At 36.2% G+C, this 19,001-nt stretch overlaps 3 protein-coding genes across 11 annotated transcripts in view; 2 read left to right on the top strand and 1 right to left on the bottom strand.

Annotated features, from left to right (window-relative positions):
• The window catches only part of LOC113108284 (tensin-1-like), a 242,767-nt gene that overhangs the window by 173,096 nt on the left and 50,670 nt on the right, over window positions 1-19,001 (bottom strand). The window contains exon 1 of one of the 8 annotated variants that reach the window (XM_026271222.1): window positions 15,261-15,688. The exons of the other annotated variants lie outside the window; for them this stretch is intronic. Within the exon in view, the coding sequence (XP_026127007.1) occupies window positions 15,261-15,341 (81 nt within the window). The 5' untranslated portion in view covers window positions 15,342-15,688. Of the gene's footprint in view, window positions 1-15,260; window positions 15,689-19,001 lie in introns of those variants that run through there. 8 annotated transcript variants of the gene reach the window in all.
• On the top strand, window positions 2,355-7,318 carry LOC113108287 (uncharacterized). The gene is made up of 9 exons (XM_026271234.1): window positions 2,355-2,483; window positions 2,590-2,730; window positions 2,957-3,108; window positions 3,307-3,443; window positions 3,664-3,757; window positions 3,871-4,206; window positions 4,347-4,533; window positions 4,621-4,748; window positions 5,044-7,318. The coding sequence occupies exons 1-9, from the start codon at window positions 2,402-2,404 to the stop codon at window positions 5,362-5,364; spliced, it is 1,578 nt and encodes a 525-aa protein (XP_026127019.1). The 5' UTR covers window positions 2,355-2,401; the 3' UTR covers window positions 5,365-7,318.
• On the top strand, window positions 5,722-7,854 carry LOC113108286 (uncharacterized). Of its 2 annotated transcripts, none has more exons than XM_026271233.1 (2): window positions 5,722-6,188; window positions 6,471-7,854. In XM_026271233.1, the coding sequence occupies exons 1-2, from the start codon at window positions 5,756-5,758 to the stop codon at window positions 7,787-7,789; spliced, it is 1,752 nt and encodes a 583-aa protein (XP_026127018.1). In that variant the 5' UTR covers window positions 5,722-5,755; the 3' UTR covers window positions 7,790-7,854. The 2 variants fall into 2 exon arrangements, with proteins under 2 accessions (XP_026127018.1, XP_026127017.1); XM_026271232.1 differs by having other exon boundaries at window positions 5,722-6,193; window positions 6,476-7,854.

Below are 19,001 nucleotides of genomic sequence, written 5' to 3'. Positions count from 1 at the left end.
ACTTTTAATAAGCTTTTTTGTGTTTTGTCCTTTTTGGAGCTTGAAACTTGTATGGCCTTAGTTGAACTTTCTAAATTAAAATTAAATTAAATTTATGCATTTAGCAGACGCTTTTATCCAAAGCAACTTACGCTTAAAAAAATTCTACTAACGTCTTCCACCAGAAATAATAATAGCGAACCGATTTGGATCCAAATGAAGTGGCATTTCTGGGTGAGCTGTCCCTTTAAGTGGTGTAGCACAAACAAGCACCTGGTAGGACAGGAACAGATGTCCGGAGATAGAAATGAGGTCATAAAATCTGAATCACATGAACTAATATAGGACAGGCCAATAAAGAGACAACACTTGGTCATTCTTTAGCAGCTAAAATGAGCTTCCTGAGACCTGACGTGAACTCAGTGTCATATTCCTGATCTGGAATTGAAATAGAGACGGTTATACAGTTAAATATACAGTACATGAACTCTGGCATGTGGTTATGTCCAGCATGGGGTACTGTACAGAATAAAGAGTATGTTTAGAAAAGCATGTTTAAAATAATAGTCTGAAAAATCTTCATTTTTAAAATGGAACAGTTTATTGAGATTATTTGTTAATTTTTTATTTGAGTATCTATCAATCCTTTATTGTTCATATACAGCATTTTTATTCAGAGATCCAAACTGAGCAAAAATACACAATTTGGTGCAAATGCTGATATCTATATGGCCAAAAAGAAAGATGAAACTCTGATGGCTTGTTTGTAATGTAAATCAAAGAGATCTTTATAACAGCATAGCAGACTACTTGCATAACGTGCATTTAAATATCAGTTTTCACACTATAACGCCCAATAATATATCTTTGTAAGATAACATTTAAATGCTTAGGTTTTCAAAATACTTTAGATTTAATTCAGTGTATAATAATAAAAAAGAAATTGTTATAGGTATCATATAGATACAAATGATTGATTGAGATGCTACACAGTAAATTTAACAGTGTTGATTTTCCAGTGTTACTATAAAGTGTTAAAATAAAGTGTTGGATCAACACTGAACAGAATGGGTCTAACACCAGAAGTGTCAGGTTTCAAATAAGAGTTGGTGTTACTTTACATAGTTGCAGACGTCAACTCTCATTCAGAGTTAATCAGGCCACACCTCCATTAACGTGCAGACAGACGTCAATTTTCATCGAAACAGACCACATGCGGACGCCATTTTACTTCGCTGGAAGCGTGGTGGTAAGTCTTTCAATTTAATGTTATATTACAGATACAGACTGTAAATGTATTCTAATTTATAATTTGTATATAATCATTATAATTCAATCACAGATAATTATAATAATGATTGAAAAAGCCAACGAGCTCTGAAATTTGCTTCATCCTATGTCATGCCCCTTTATCAACGAATTAAAGCTTTGAATATAACTTCACGTTAGTAGTTTCGTCTGTCATTTCGTGTGTCGCACACAGCAGTCATTTTTATTGATTAAACTCTGATCGTGTTCTTTTCAAAATGAGTCTGTAAAGTCTCGCGCGCGCGCGCCATTTTACAGGTGAACTGTGGCACATGGAATTTCTGCAGTCCGCTAACGTTAATAGAAAATGTATATATCAATATGGTTATTGGCCTAAAAAAGATTGTTCAGATTTTGTTTTAAGATTCGGCTTGGATTTCTGCTGATCGTTTACCATGCTTCTGGGACCTTCATGGTTTTGAACTGTGGTAACTTGATACGTTTTATGTCGATGTTTGAGCAGCGTAATATGATTTGTGTTTTTATACAGTCTATGGTCAGACGTGGTTAACGTTAGTTTATTTATTTTAGTGAATTAAAGTACTCAATTACATTTTAAGGAGCAAAAAAATGTAATCTGTGTAGTCGTGGAATATATTGCTGTCTCATTTCGGAGGCTGCGTCCTGGTCGCATTTGAAGGCTGCATACGTCATCGGGGAAGTCTCATTTGAGATAAGTGGACAATGTCGACAATTAAAACCAATTTACCACAGATATTTTTATGTAAAATGTATCGGCAATAACGAGGTTTGACCATTGGGGCACTGTACGTAGCGTAAAACTGTATTGCAAGTCTTTCCGGATACAATAGATGAAGAAACCGCGCGCTTATTTAGACTGCCGGAGGAGGAGAGTTTGAAAGTTTGCACGGAGACGAAAATGGTATCATTTCTCAAAAGTTCCCGTTTTGTCTTGTTAATGAGGGGTTATAACGGATAAAAAGTTAACCTATTTCGATTTAATTGGTATCTTTGCCGTTTTGATAAATTATTAAAGTTGTCTTGATATTTTTATTTTTTTAACAATCTTGTTTCAAATTGAGTCTGTGTTTGTAGCAAACCAGTAAGATGTGTTTCTTCCTCTACAAGCCAGGAGTTCAGGTGCTTAATCACAATGATTGTCAAAGCACAATTTCGGAATAGGAAGAAATTCATAAAAATCTCAGAGGCGTGCTTTGATTTATTTCTAGCAGAGGGTGAGTGATATTTAATATCATAATAATTTAATCTATATGTTTTTTTATAGCTTTGTCAAATTATAAATAAAACTTGACTAAAATTGGTAAATATTTTGTTTTGCAGTGAAAGAGAAGTTCTCAATTCCAGACGACCTTGCTGTTACAGTTACAGATGAAACTGGTACAGAGGTGGATAAAGATGTGTTTCCTGATCTAATGTCCACCAGTGGGTTGGTTTTAGTCATAAATGAGTTGACTGACATGGGTGAGTGAAAACAGGACCTGCTGAATGATCTGTATCCCAATTTATGAATGAGTACTGGTAGTGTTTTAATATCTTCAGTGTTCAAATGGCAAGGATCATATTGAATCTTTTTATTTCAACAACCAATGTTCTGGATTAAAAAATTCTCATTATTAGTTTTTTTTTTTAATTCAGTATTAATATATACTAACATGACATCTATTAACCCCAGTTTTAACATTAACAGGATCTTCCACACCTCAGTCTTCAGTAAGCTTGGATACAGATACACTGTCTCTAACTTCAAAAAGCAGTGAAGAGAGTGACTGGTTTAGTCCAAAACGATTCAGAAAGGATGAAGATGATGATGTGGCATCACAACGAGCACAGGCCAGAGATGTGAGTCCCAGTAGCATTGCACAGACACTGGGTGTTTTACTCATCATGATATTCAGTTTCTTTAAGGTTTTTTTTTGTAATCCCCATATATAATGGTAATATTTTTTAGATCAGGGTCATATTTAAGGGTAATTTAGAAATTACTGCACTATCTTCTCTCATAATAGTATCTGTTAATAATACTCTCTTTTTTTATAGCTGATAAAACAAATTCTACAGACAAGACCAGGTGGAGGAAATGTGCTTAAGGAGTATGAAGATACAGGCACAATTAGTGATGACACAAGGAAAGTGATGGTGAACATCTTAGTTGCACACATGATGGAGACAGAAGGGTAATTCTAAAAATATAATTCGCTCTTGCATTATTCAGTTTGTTAGTGATTTTGATGCTCTATAGATTGTGAAGTAGATAGATGTAGTCGGGTGATACAAATTTGTGCAAATTGTCCAAAAAAAATTCTTTTTTTTTTTTTTCCTTAAAGTTAGTTTAATTAAATGTTCTTAAACATTTCCTATCAGCGTAAAGTAACATTGAGTGTTCCAATTCTTCAGAAGGGTCCCACATCGACTTACCAAACAGAAGTATGGATTGGGAATTATCACCTTATTTCCCTCACTCAGAGATCCCCAAGGAAGGACTGGATATGTAAGTCATTATCACTGATCGGACATTCAATATTTTGTGCTCAGTTGGAAATGTCTAAAGATGTTTTTATTTTTTATTAAGGGTTAAATTAAGAATTTGTGTCATTTCAACAGGAACATTTCTATGATGGCCAAAAAAACACTGGATTCTTGTCATGGCGCCTCAAGACAGTACAAAGGGGGACAAGACCTTCTGGAAATAAGGAAGATCCAAAAACAGAAGAAAAGGGAGGTCCTTTGCTTGACAGACAGCTATGTTACCAAGAACATCAGCTAGATAATGATCAAAGTGTAGAGGCCATCTCTTTGATGAATCATACAAGTGAACGTGAGGTCATCATGCAGAAGATGAAGGCAACGTTTGAATACAGACAGCGCCTTGTCCATGATCCAGAGGGATCCACCACCATTCTCTCTGTTTTTCCTCGGTTCCTGGACACTAAAGGATTGGTATGGATTTTCTTTCATTTTTTACTAAAATTTAAATGTTAGTATCAGAGAACTGTCAAATGGTCTGCATTGTTGAAACTGGCCACATTATTGTAATCACAATATATTGTAATTTCTTTGTGTTTTCTTCAAAACTTCAGATTCTTCAGGACTTCACACTCCTCTTTGGGTCAGAAACTGCTTCCAGACTTTTGGAAAGGTGGCCGACAGTTTTCAAAGCAAAGGTTATCAGACTAGGAGAAACCTTGACTCCCACTCCACTGCTGAAACGATTACTGTCATCTGCCAAACAGAGCAAAGAAAGCAGCGAGGCACAGGATTCCCCAGGTGAAACTTCCAATGACTTTGCAGTAAAATCATACTATACATACCCATTTTTGTGTAGACATTTAACAAAGTTACTTTTTTTTCCAGAGTGGGACAGTGATATATCATCCTTCCTTCTACTTTTGCATCTCCTATCACCCCAGGCTTCAGGAAGAAAGAAAATCCAAAGGATCAGTATTTCACAGGCTATTGACCATCTGGTGGTGTTTCACAAAGTAGGTATCTGGTACACTGGTGCCAAAATACAAGGCCTATAAGTGTTACACTTTGAATTGAATATTTATTTATTTTTTACTATTAGATAAACTGTAAAATGATAAATGTAAAATTAATCTAAATATGATCTAAGCTAAAATTGTTGTTTGTGCATGTACGGTTTTGATTTGGAGAGCTTCCTGGTCTTTATGATGTGCAATTAAGCTAAAAAGTCTCAAATAAATGTTAACTGATAAAGCTGTACTTAATAATTTATCATTATTATTCAAAGACGTAATTTTTTCCCGCATTTAGGCATGCAGGAGCATACAGGAACACCTTGAGCTGGAAGAGAATCGTCAGCCATACATTCTTGCCTCAGGGAGCAGCAAGGAAGCCATCAGTCACTACTTCATTGTGGTGGATAAAAAGCTCATCCCCTGTCAAGAATCCTCTTCACTGGCTGCCATTGATGAACTCTTCAAGGTTCATTTTGTTTTCAGTCTCAGTTATGATCCTCCACTCAAAAATTTGTACACTTTTCTCCAGACTACAGTGTACAAAATTGATGTTGGCACCACAAGTGAGAGCCCGAGAGTAAAGGAGCTTAGAGCTAAGTTTTTGAATGATGTTTAGATGCTATGTCTGTAAATCACTGTTTGCTACAATAGCTAAATTAATTCGACACCTAAAACTTGTACATGGTTTATATCCTGGTAAGAAATTTGGTCTGGTTTGTGATCAGGATGGTTGTTCCTTGCAATTTAAAAGTTATGAAGGGTTTAGAAAACATTTAACTAGATTTCATTTGAGGGCTGTAGCATCAAGCAGTGAAACTGTATCTTTACAAAATCAGCAAGCTCCAGATCTCAATGAAGCAGTATCACTTGTTGTGTCTGACACAGAGCAAAGATTACATGATGCGAGTTTGCATGAATGTTCTTCTGATTCAAGGGATAGTTCGAGGGAAAGGTGTGCATCAATAATAGCCAAATTACAGGGCAATGGTGTTGCAAACAGTGTAATCATGTCAGTTGTTGAAAGCATGGAGGATTTTGTTAATGATTTCCATACAAGTTTAAGGGAAAATGTTTTAAATGTTGTGCCTGTTGACAGCACAAGTAGAAGTTCAGTTGAAGAAGTTTTTAATGGTTTTAATAATCCATTCTCTGATTTTAATACAGATACAAAATGGAGAAAATATTTCAGTGAGAAATGGGGGGTTGTTGAACCTATTGAAATACACTTAGGTGTCAGATACGATTCAAGAAGAAATAAAATCTCTGGGATGTATGAACAGACAACAGTTAATGACACTTTCATATATATCCCTCTTCTGAAGACTCTTGAGTTCATTTTTAGGAATGATAAAGTGTGTAATCTTATCCAAGAGGAACGGCAAAGTGACATGTATTGCGATTTTTGTGATGGACAGTATTACAAAAAACATCCTTTGTACTCCATCCACAGCAATGCACTTCAGATCCAAATTTACTATGACGATTTTGAAACCGCGAACCCATTAGGATCTAAAGCAGGAGTTCATAAACTTGGCTGTTTATATTTTGTACTTCGTAACCTGCCAGCACACATTAACTCTTCCTTAATGAACATACATCTAATTTCTTTGTTCCATTCTGAAGATGGAAAAAAGTATGGCATGGACAAAATACTTGGCCCATTGGTTGATGATGTGAAAGTACTTGAGAAGAAGGGATTGATGGTGTCATTTTCTGAGGAGCCCATCTTTGGTACTATTTCGCAAATTACCGGTGATAACCTAGGTCTAAATAGTATTCTTGGTTATGTTGAATCTTTTTCTGCAAAACATTACTGCAGACTCTGTCTCACTGACAAGGTGTTAGCACAGGAAGTATTTAGTGAGGATGATCCACGGATGATATTGCGTAATAGAAATCTAAATGAGGAGCATTACAAGTATCTTGCTGACAACCCCAATGAAAACTCATGTTATGGTGTTAAAAGAAATTCTATACTCAATACCTTGACTTACTTTAATGTATCTGAGAACTTTGTGCTGGATATTATGCATGATATCCTGGAGGGAGTTGCACAGTATGAAGTGAAACTGCTTTTTGAATATATGAGTTGCAATCTAATTTCTGGTGATTCCATTCCTCAAAGATTGTATGCCTTCAACTATGGCTTTTTAGAAAGAAATAACCGCCCAACCAAGGTCAACCTTCAACAAGCAGGAAACAACATTGGTCTCAATGCAAGTCAGACATGGTGTCTCATTAAGAACATCCCTCTCATATTTGGAGATGTAGTCCCAGTGGGAGATAAGCACTGGCATTTGATGTTGCTGCTCTTACATATTGTTAATATTATCTTTTCTCCTTGCATCTCTGAAGGAATGATAATATTTTTGAAGCATCTGATAAAAGAGCATCATCAGTTGTTTAAGGATTTGTATCCTAGGAATCTAATTCCAAAACACCACCTTATGATTCACTACCCTGAATGCATCAGACAAATTGGCCCATTGATTCATGTATGGACCATGAGGTATGAGGCAAAACACAGGTTTTTTAAGAAAAATCTAAAAAATTTCAAAAACCTGACCAAATCGCTTGCAAAAAAACACCAGCTAGCCATTGCCTATCACTGGGAGTCATGTACTATCAGGGGTATTGAGTCTGGGCCTGTTTCAAATGAGCTGTTGTCTGACCTTGAAAACTCAGATTTTATTTCAGAGCAACTCCAGATTGATATCTCTAGCGAGGTAATGGTCACACCGTGGGTAAAGTGTCAAGGTACTGAGTATCGCAGTGGTCTTGTTGTTTTCTTAGAGTGTGTTGATGATGCACCTGTTTTTGGAAAGATTGTTAAAATTTTTATTAAGGATGGAATTTATTTTTTGGTATCGTGTATGGAATCAGAGTTTATTGAACACCTTCATGCTTTCAGTGTTGTTGAACAAGAGCATTGTCTTGTACTCAAAAAACCTGAGGAATTGATGTACTACAAGCCATTTGATTTACAAATGTCCTATGGCAATGACCATCTTTTTTACATTGTCGTGGACTGTTATTTGTAATAATTTCATGGCATTTATGGTTTCTTGCTCTGTGCTGAAATAAAGTTTTGAAACCTTGACAGTGACGTTTTCTTCATAGTGATTTTCTAGTTTATTTTAGTTTTTAGGTTTTTTTTTTTTAGTAGGTAATACAGAACCATAAATAACTCCCGAAAAAGTGTTCTATCAACACCAGGATGGTGTAAATTTTGACCCTTTTATACACCGAGTATATTGTGATTTTCATTTTTTAAAGGTGTCATGTCAACACCGGAATAGTGTAGAATTTTAACTCTGTCAGTGTTTGCTACAAAGCTACACCCAGCTCTGTAACAGTGTTGTTTTTATCTGCATCGGTGTTGATATTTCACTCTCTTAGTGTTCACATTTTAACACTGTATTGGTGTTGCATAAGGCAACACTTTTGAAAGTGTTAAATTAACACTTTGTGGGTGGTTCTCATATATACACTTTCAAAGTGTTGAAAATAACTCCTATGGTGTTGTTTACCGGATTTCAAATTTACTGTGTAGTATTTTAGCATGATTTGTGTAATAAATGATGTAAGGATAATCAAGTAACCTTGCTTCAGTCCAGTAAATGTTCACCTTGAAATATTACTTTAATGAAAGTTTCAGGACAAAGACATCGTCATGATTCGTGTCGTATTTTGAAATAAAATTCTGCAAATTAAATAAGTAAATGTGTAAGATAAATTATATGTTGTTTATTGTCAGGCCATGAATGGACTGCACCAGTCTGAATTGAAAGAACAAAACATGACTGGTTTACTGCTCAAGACCGTTCACAGGTCCATATAGGAGGTCCAATCAGGCGCTCTGGGTTTCCTATCACTTTAAACATAATTGCAAACAGGTTTAAGGAACTCAAAGTACAGGCATCGTTCTCTTTCTCAGCTCTGAGCACCTCATTGCTAAATACCTCTTCATCCGCTCAATCAGCTCTTTCGTCTCGAGATCTCGAGGCCTCAGGGCGGCTCGGCTGATGTGATCCACTCATGCTGATGTGTGACTAACCACAGCATTTAGTCCTGCGCTTCATTCAGTGACAAGAAAAGCACCACACTGCTCCAGTCAAGCGCAATGTTGGAGGACAGAGAGTGAACTAGGATCTGCATTCTTAGACATACAAACTGTTTCTGTACTGAAGGAAGAAGCAAGCTTGTATGCAGCAGCGTTCAAAGACAGGGCAAAATGCATTTTGAAAATGAAAATCACTAACCCTACTAACTCCAAAGAGCAGATTATTTGAAGAGAGCACTCTCAAGGGAGCATCTGATATATCCTATATGAAGCCATGCATACTGCCAATTCATTTTGAATCAAAATGTGACCAAAGCTGCAAAATGTTATCTATGCTGTATCATATAAATAAAATGCAATTAAATTAAAACATTTATCAAAGTTTCTGTTTTTATTACATTACACATCTGCATTTTAGAATGCCTGCTAAGTTCTTAAATCCATTTCAAAGTGGTTCAAAAGGCTAATTTTCATGAGTTGCCATGCAAGACGTGATCACAAACAGCAAAACGAGTTCCTTAAAGTGGCCACTGAATAAAAGGACTCTCTCTCTTATTATGAAAAACCTCTTTGACTGACAGTATACAGCGTTTCTTCATTATGATCATCAGAGTGGGCCGATCAATGAAAAATGACATCATCTGCTTCAAAACCACGCAGACATTTGGTTCCGTTCACAAAGACTAAGACACAGCCCTGTTTATTTGAGATGCTCTGGTTGAGCATTGCTTATGAACTGCAAAGTGAACTCACATCAAATAATGCCCCCTACCGAGACCAAACAAGAAAGCCAATGAAGAATAATCAAGTAAAGTTTGACATGATGAAAACCACATGCATTCCCAAACTCCCCCTGTTAGGCCTCCCTCTAGAAATGCCGCCAAGACATTAATGAGTTTCTGATGAATTACACAAACTGTCTTAGAGGCACTGGATGCGTCTTGTGCCTTACTACAGCTCCACAGCGAGCAAATGTGTACCTTAAGTCACCCACGGACTGCCTACAGTCTGTCAAGCTTTGAAACAGAAAAACATGGAGCAGACAGTCAAACCATTCAATCCAGACTTTAGAACATCATACCATACAGTAAATTCTCTGAAAATAAGATACAAAGCTGTCAATGTTTCAAAACTAATATGTACCATTTTTACACTTTAGGTAAAAATCTATACCTTTCAGGGTTCTGAAATGCACCTTTCAGGGGTGAACGAAGTACAAAGGTGTACATGTACCTTCTGAAAAGGTACTGTCTCAGTAACATCTTTTGTACTTTCTGTTATTTTTTTTTTGTTTGTTTGTTTTTTACCTGAAAGAGTTAGTGATTTATCTCTGACAGATGCTGAAAGAGAATCAAAAATGGCAACCCAGTGAAACTGAGGATTAAGGGAAAGGGCAAAAGAAAAATCTTGGGAAAAATCAGAGGATGACAGAATAACATGGAAAAGTGAGATATTATGGAAATAAGGTGGTGAGTAGGAAACATTCCAGAAAGCAGCTCCATTGACAGCAGTGGATTAGAAAGCGGCTCTGCCCGCTGAAGTGACCACAGACGCACATCATAAATCAGCCGAGAAGGTTAAATGCTTTTAATGTACTCAGAAGGGCGGCACAGTTGCCTCTGGACTGTCACTCAAGGTTTAACTTTCCACACAGTGAATCACTGCAGTGTCACACAGATGCAAAGACAGAAAGCCACAAACAGAGTGTTATTCTTCACCCTTTCCACAAAATTCCATATTATAATATATATTGAAATTCAAACAACATTTCAGTTTTTTACATTTGCTCAGAAACCGCTTAAAGAATTTTAAAGCAACCACTTGTGCCAAAGTGAATTCATAAGACAAACAGATGGATGGATGGATGGATGTTTTATTGCAAAATAATAAACTGAAAGTGCACAAAACACAGTCAAATATATCATATATCATAATTACACTTTGCCTATAATATAATCGCAAGCACATCTACAGTAGTATTCAAAACTGTATAGCTCAGCTTTAATGCACACACATACAGTACTCAGAAAACCTCTCACAGACACGTGCCTAGAAGTACATGAAGAACCGTGGCTGATCTATTATGAAGGCAAACCAGATGTTCTAATTTTGAATTTGCCAAAATTATAGGGGCCCTTCACAGGGAGCTTTGAGAGACGGACGAAGAGCTTGTAGAGCATGAGGTCATTAAAGTGGAATTCAAAAGCCAACAATGATGAGAAGTGCAAGACTAAATCATACGCTGAGTGACTTCAAAGACCACAGACTCATTAGTTGAAGAAAATCAAAGGTGATCTACTAGAAATGACTGCAATGCACAGAGGGGAATGAATTTGTACCTAAATATTAATTTTGTAAATCAATATTAATATTTATGAAGATTTATCTTGTGCTGGTGCTTAACCGAATGGCTCAAAAAAAAAAAAAAATGTTTGCTGTTGATTGATCTGGAGTGTAAAAGGGCAGTGATCACTGCAATAAGCTCTTTGACGTCTAAGACGCTCAAGATGCATCAATATTTGCATTGGCTGAGTGGGAGAGAGCCAGCGTTTGTAAGAAACACTTCATCTCAGAGGTTATCTTTATGCTAAAGCTGCATGCATCCTGTTCCTGAATGAAAAACATTAAGAATTTAATTTCATGGACTAAACCCATTTTTAAAACCAACTATAGTCAAAGCTTAAAATAAGATTAAAAAATACACTATGTATATGTTATTGTTCACATTTTGCTCCACTTATCAATGCATATTATTCCAAATAATAATAATTTAATTTATTAAATTAAATTAATTTAACTTTATCTGCTTCTGCAACATCTTTCCTTTTTAGCCTCCCACTGAACCACCTGACTCCGTTTTGGTAAAGCCCACTTTTCATGATCCAATCAATTATTAATGGTTTAAATCAGGTACTGCACAATTATTATTATTTTTTTCGAACCCGGGTCTCTCACACCAAAGGCGTGTGTCTTATCCACTGCACTAACACCACCCCTGAAATATATAAACAAATTATATATAAACTGGTAGCCATTGATTTGATGATGACAAAATGTATATTTTTGGATAAACTAACCCTTTAACATTAATGTTTTATAAACAATAAATACTGTACATTTATATCAATATAAGTACAGTATATATAAATATCTATCTATCTATCTATCTATCTATCTATCTATCTATCTATCTATCTATCTATCTATCTATACAGTACAGACCAAAAGTTTGGACACACCTTCTCATTGAAAGAGTTTTCTTTATTTTCATGACTATGAGAATTGTAGAGTCACACTGAAGGCATCAAGGGCTATTTGAGCAAGAAGGAGAGTGATGGGGTGCTGCGCCAGATGACCTGGCCTCCACAGTCACCGGACCTGAACCCAATCCAGATGGTTTAGGGGTGAGCTGGACCGCTGACAGAAGGCAAAAGGGCCAATAAGTGCTAAGCATCTCTCAGGGAACTCCTTCAGACTGTTGGAAGACCATTTCAGGTGACTACCTCTTGAAGCTCATCAAGAGAAAGCCAAGAGTGTGCAAAGCAGTAATCAAAGCAAACGGTGGCTACTTTGAAGAACCTACAATATGACAATATGACATATTTTCAGTTGTTTCACACTTTTTTGTTATGTATATAATTCCATATATCATTCCACATGTGTTAATTCATTGTTTTGATGCCTTCAGTGTGAATCTACAATTTTCATAGTCATTAAAATAAAGATAACTCTTTGAATGAGAAGGTGTGTCCAAACTTTTGGTCTGTACTGTGGATATACACACACACACACACACACACACACACACACACACACACACACACACTTTGCAACATTCAACATTAATATTAAATAAATATTATGTATTTTAAATAAAAATTAAGATTAATGTTCACAGTTAGGTCATAATACCTAATGGACTAACTACTGTCAGCAAATTCAATCTTAACATTAAGTATTACCAATATTTTTTGCTTGTGATCAAACCTTCAATAGTTTTGTTTCAACATACAAATTTACAAACAAGAGAGTGTCCGGCCCGGCTTGTCCTAAAAGTCTCAGACAGTTCATTTATAATTCAGAGTTCGGAGGAAGTGCATTCTGAGCTTTTAGGTATTGGATGTTGCCCGCTCTTTTTTTGTTACTTCTGCTTTGTCCTCTGCTGACATCAGGACAGGTTACTCTTCAGAGGAGAACATGTCTCTTTCCATTCAATGTCATCTCTCCTCAGCAGGTAATCAAACCCATGCCAAGTATAGAGTTTGGGCCCAGGGATTTCGTTTTGGATGCCGCTAGCAAATAAATCACATCGGTTTCATTCTGAGCGTCTGTTTCCCGCATCTTCTCGTCACATATGATGACATCTACAGCTGTAGACAGAGTCCTCGTCCCTGCAAAGCCCATTCCTCTAATGCCAGTGCAGCAGGACTGCAGAAGCACAGTCTGAAAGGCTCCCACTATATTTAAAAGAGTTTTAGGAGGATTTGGGATCCTTTTCTACTTCATTCACTAAAGCAGAATGCTAATTAAGAGAGCAGAGAGGTCGAAGAGAGCATGAATGACCAGAGAGAACGAGGAGAGAACACAACCATCGGCCGAGTGACAGTTAAAAATGTCCATGTCCAAGCTGCTCTTTTGCATAAAAGGATGGTAATTTATTCCATAAAGCTCCAAAAAGTAGTAAAAAAAAATGTAATCCATATGACTACATCTGAAGTCATATGATATCTTTGTGTGTCTAAAATTGAAGTCATTATTCACTTTTATCATCTTCCCTTGAGAGATGCATGTAGGTTACTGCGAATCTGAGACGCAAAAGTCTCCATTTAATCACAATGTGGTTGAGGAGGGAAAAAAATATTTTTTTATTTTTCTGTCCTTTAGGCCCAGAAGAAGAATATATTGCTCTCTTTTAACTCAGGAGACTTAATGGCATTCTCACAAACTCTTAAGACACCTTTCTTACAATTCTTTAAAGACATACAAATTGGCATAAATGGGACATTTGTTGAAACAGTGAAAGTATGGAGATATCACATGAACATGAGAACTGAACGAGACGTATCTCAAGTCTGAGAATGAATAAATTGGAGTGAATGGACTAACTTTTCAGCAAACTAACTTTATGGAATCTTAAAAGAAATCTCAACAACGTCTCTGATTTGGAAAGACTCAAAAGCTTTGAGACCAGAATATGAATTTCTCAACAAACTCTTCCACAGCCAAATCTGAGCTAAAAATGAACACCACAAGTAATGTCTCAATTGTTTCTCCAATACAAGATTTAAAAGAAGAGCAAACACTTTCTTTTTTTTGAGATTTTCTCCTGCTTCTCACATTTAAATTAAGTGAAAGTATAGAGATCTAAAATGAACTTGAGAAATGGATGAGAAATATTTGAGTTAAAATTGTATTTTCAGACTTGCAAATCTGATTTTAGATAAAGATCTAATTGAGGACTTTTTCCTCTGGAGACAAGACACCTTACTCCATTTTAATCTCACTCTTCTCTAAAAAAAAGATCTTATCTTTATTTTAATAATTTAGATTTTATAAAAAAACACCAAAACAGTGTGAAACACTTAAAATGTGACATGCACAAAAAAAAAAAAAAAACTCTGATCCAAGACTTTTCAATGCAAATGCAGTCTCTACTGAAATAAAGTGAAAGTGTGGTGATATAAAATGAATATGAGAATTGAATAAATAGTCAGTGTTGGAGCTCAGCCATATGAGTCTACAGTTGTTGCATGGAAAAGAGCAGCTTGGATATTCCACCACAACCATTCTGGCACGAGTTTAATGAGATGAACCAATGATGACACTGTTGAGCACACCATTTCTTAAAAACACAGCATATGGTGAACAGTCAAGCAACAGGCTAGTGAATGTCCAGAAAATACATTCATTTGCACCTAAACATATAATGAAAGACACTTAAGCACACTGCTCCAGCAAACCTACTTCACTGGGTTCTTTAATCAAAGTAGTCCACAGCACTTCTGATCTATAGTGCATGCAGTATATGTCTTCTGAAGCTGTATGACAGCTTTGTGTGACTGATATTTAATATTCATTTTTATCTTCACTTTGAGAGTCAAGTTGATTACTGAAAATTCAAGACGTAACATTCTCCATTTAATGCTGTCTTTGTCTAGAATATATATATTTTTTTTTTCTATCCTTGAGGCCCATAAGAAGCTCAGAGGTTTCTGTTTTTTATTTTTAACTCAACAGACTTAGAGTTCTCAATGAGGTTGCATCTAAGTAGCAACTTCATCTAAGATGCAGAAAATACATCCTTCTGCACGCAAACATAAGAAACAGTTCAAACGGGATGTGCACAATTAAACAACCAGCACTGATCTAATTCATGGAATTATCCAAGAATATGCACTCTCTCCCCCAATCCCACCCATCCCAGTCAAGTGGACTGACCCACAGCTCACCCAGAACATGCAGGACAGGCAGACCCAGGTGCGTGCGCGGCCGGCCAGCGCGGCTGGCAAGTTGAGAGACACGGAGGGCATCACGAGATCAAGCTGATGGCTTCCTCTCCACTGGATCCCGCACAGGACACATATCTATTCCACACGCTGGTCCCACAATGCTCCACAGATCCATGACATGCTGAGGAGAGCTGCATCTACTGCCGCTGCTGTCCTCCTCACCACTCTCTTATTCCAGGCGCCCTCCCTCTCTCCGTCTCCCTCTCTCTCTCTCTCTTTTTGGGGTCATGTAGCTCAGCTCCACAGGACAGAGGGGGAGGTGACTGAGAGCCTCTTTATTTCTCCCCACTGCTCTCCTTGTCGGCTCTAGCCCCTCCTCTATCCAAGTCTCTCTTCGTCTTACTTTCATTCACATCTTCCACCCCCTGCTTTCCTCTCGAACCTCCCCCACGAGCAGATTTTCTCAAAGCGCGCTCGCTCGTTCTCATCTCGAACTCCTCTCGCTTCTCCTGCAGTTAAATATATCTACAGGAAAGAATCATGGGAATTGTTTCTTCTAATTAAGTCACCTGCGTCTCAGATTTTGTCTCCTGAGAAAAGGGCTGGGTAATGTCACGTCACATAGAGTTTTAGATAAGAGAAGAGATCTCAACCCGATTGAGATTTCAATATGAACTCCAGCACTGTCGACAAATTCAAAAGATCTGACAGTAAAATGTTTGACTGTGCTGCCATGAATGAAAAATCTAATTAGGATTATTTAATATCTCAATGGCTTCTCATAATTGCAGATTACAAATATATATGAACTTTATCTCATCTCACCCAAAGGCAAATTATAGGTATGAATGAGCAATCTCTGAGCATGAAAATGTTTTTTGGGGGTATGACAGATGAAATGTTGCATGAATAAATGGATTTGAATGTTTGTTTTATATATTTTCAGCAATCCCTTTTTGCAATGCATCTCCTCTAGGACGTTAGATCAAATCAATGTCAACAATGTCTCAAACTGTGCACTGATTTGCAAAGAATTCAAAAGCCTGGATATTGGAATATGAATTGTATTTGAATCTTTCTCAACAACTCTTCCAAATTCAAATGAACGGTGCATGAAAACAGAACTCAACATTTTACATCAGACCATCCACATTCATTTGACAACTCTAATTTCTTACTGGATGCCAAAAATGTGGTTAAGGTGAAAAAAAAAAAAAAAAAAAGTAAAGTTGATACTTCATTGACAACTCCATTAACTCCGACCAATTGTCTCACACATCGTTCCTCTAGGCACCTAGGAAACTCACAAATAACTGCTTTAATATCAACATTTTCTCCAAACGAGACTGCGATTAGGTCTATCATATCTCAGATTTGTCTCCTGAGGAAAAAAAAAAACATCTCCACAGTGCCTCAAACTGTGCTGTAATCTGTTAAGATACAAAAGTCTGAGATTTGATTAATCAATTTAATGAATCATTTCTTCTACAAAAAAAAAAAAAAAACGAAAGTGGAATTTAACTCTTGATCTGCAGATGTTTCCTACAGAGTTTCAGAAAGAATTGACAAGATAATGTTGGGATCGGTTTCTCTTGATTGCAAACTTTAACTCAAACATTTAATCAGATTCTTCACAGACTAACCAAACTACACACAGCTCTTAATGCATGTCAAAAATTGTCTCATTTGTGTCTATTGTCTCATAATGATATGGTCCCAAAGGAGTTCTTAAATACTTAAACATCATTGCAAACTCCATTCAGTCTTTTTAGTTATAGAAAAGCAACCTCTGAGCAACTACACTGATCCAAATACAGCAAAGAAAGAAACTGCTTTAAAATCTCGATTGGTTTCCATAACCAAAAAAGATTAAAATGAAAGCAAATTAAGACGTTCGTTTTTTAGATTTGCAGTAATTTCACACGTCTCCTCTGAACTCATCAATGCTTCAAACAATGCTCAGATTTGCCCAGATAGACTATAGACAATCTACAATCAATACTTCAATATGAACTTAATCATTTCGGATCAGATTATTCAAGCTATGATCTGAGATATAGTCTACAAATTAAGGTTCTAGCTCTACACTTACACTGCAGGTCAACTACAGTCTCGATTGTGTTTCTAGGTCTCCTGTGAATTTGAATAGAAACAGAATCGATTCTTAAGTGACTAATGATTGAGTAATCCACAAGCCTGGAAAGAGAGCAGCCTCAGAGCAATGAAATTTTCCTCTGGGTCTGCAAATCTGCTATAATGCCACGGCTACATGCCTCTGCCCCAGATATCAGCGAAGCTGCGAGCTACTGCTTTTCTGGGGCTGTGACGCAGACATCAAATACACAGCAACCCAACCAAACAGAGCAGAGCTGAGAGCTTCATTACAGAGGCACATCAAACCTTCACCGGCCTGCCGGAGGGGAAGGTGGTCTCACTGTGGGTGTCTCTCTGTCTCTGGATGATGTCTGTAATCCCTTGGCATTTCCTCTTCATCACACTGATGAGATGAAACCTCTCCTGGGGTCAGCGCTGTTTGCTTTCACAGAAATTCACCCTGTCCATCATGGCACACGGTGGACACATTTGTAATTGGGGGATGCATTAGCCACAGACGAGCTAATTCAGACAGTCAGGCTGAACGAAATTGCCTGTAAACAAGGTAAGTGTCTAGGATGGTAAATCTCAGCTGCAGAAACTCTCATGAGGAAGTGAACAAAGAGTTAACTCTTTTCAATCTCTAGCATCCACAAGAAAACAATGTCACATTTACAGATTGATGGGGGCTTTTGGGAAAGATCAGAATTAATGGATTTGCCCAATTGTTCAATAAATATCTGAAATATAATCAAAGAGCTTTGCTTTGGCACTCAGATGCAAGTAGACTAGAAATCCGCTAGCAGAATTATGTGTGCATGGAAAAGTGTTTTTTTTTTTTTTTTTTTTTTTAGATTAGATTAAAGGTAAAGTAGTAATAATAATAATAATAATAATAGTTACATGTTGCAAAATAAAATTTAATAATAATAATAATGATAATAATCTTAAAAATAATAATAGATATTGTTGTTATTATAATAGTAATAGTAGTAGTTAGTCTCGTCAAACGATTAATCGCATCCAAAATAAAGTTTTTGTTTACATAATGTGTGTGTATATGGAGTATATTTATTACGTGTATATAAACACACATGCATGTATATATTTCAGAAAAATATGTTATGTTTATATATGGAATATACTTATTTATAATATAAATTATATTAATATAAATACAGACATGTAAATACATGTAAATATTTTCAAAATATATACTGTATGTTTGTGTATTTATACATAAATGTATACAAAACATACACAAAACACATATATTCTTTAAACAAAAATTTTGGATGCGATTAATCGCGATTAATCATTTGACAACACCTGCTGTAGTATTACTATAATTAGTACATATATGAGTATTATATATTAATACAAAAATAATTAAATTAATAAACAAATTACATACATTATGTTCACATTACAATTTATAATAATAATAATGCATAAACAATTTATTATTATTAACATCAACAATAATAATTTATTAATATTCATAATTTTAGTAGTAATGGTAGTTTTAAAAGGTAACAAACACTAATAGACTGGTCATGTTGTTGTTGGATTAATCAGTTGGTCACAAAGGTTGACTAATTGCTAGTATATTGTACTTTTCTATTTGTTTTGAGACTGCGTCTGTGT

This window comes from Carassius auratus, chromosome 9, assembly GCF_003368295.1.
Source record: "Carassius auratus strain Wakin chromosome 9, ASM336829v1, whole genome shotgun sequence".
In the NCBI taxonomy this organism is placed as follows: Eukaryota; Metazoa; Chordata; class Actinopteri; order Cypriniformes; family Cyprinidae; genus Carassius; species Carassius auratus.
This window is presented reverse-complemented; position numbering and strand designations above follow the sequence as displayed.

Excerpts from the sequence above, each read along its gene's own strand:
- LOC113108287 (XM_026271234.1), top strand. The coding sequence starts at position 2,402 with ATGATTGTCAAAGCACAATTTCGGAATAGGAAGAAATTCATAAAAATC. Across the intron at positions 4,534-4,620 it reads CGAGGCACAGGATTCCCCAG|AGTGGGACAGTGATATATCA; the intron begins GTGAAACTTCCA and ends TTTTTTTTCCAG. Across the intron at positions 4,749-5,043 it reads ATCTGGTGGTGTTTCACAAA|GCATGCAGGAGCATACAGGA; the intron begins GTAGGTATCTGG and ends TCCCGCATTTAG.
- LOC113108286 (XM_026271233.1), top strand. The coding sequence starts at position 5,756 with ATGTCAGTTGTTGAAAGCATGGAGGATTTTGTTAATGATTTCCATACA. Across the intron at positions 6,189-6,470 it reads CAAAAAACATCCTTTGTACT|CCATCTTTGGTACTATTTCG; the intron begins CCATCCACAGCA and ends TTTCTGAGGAGC.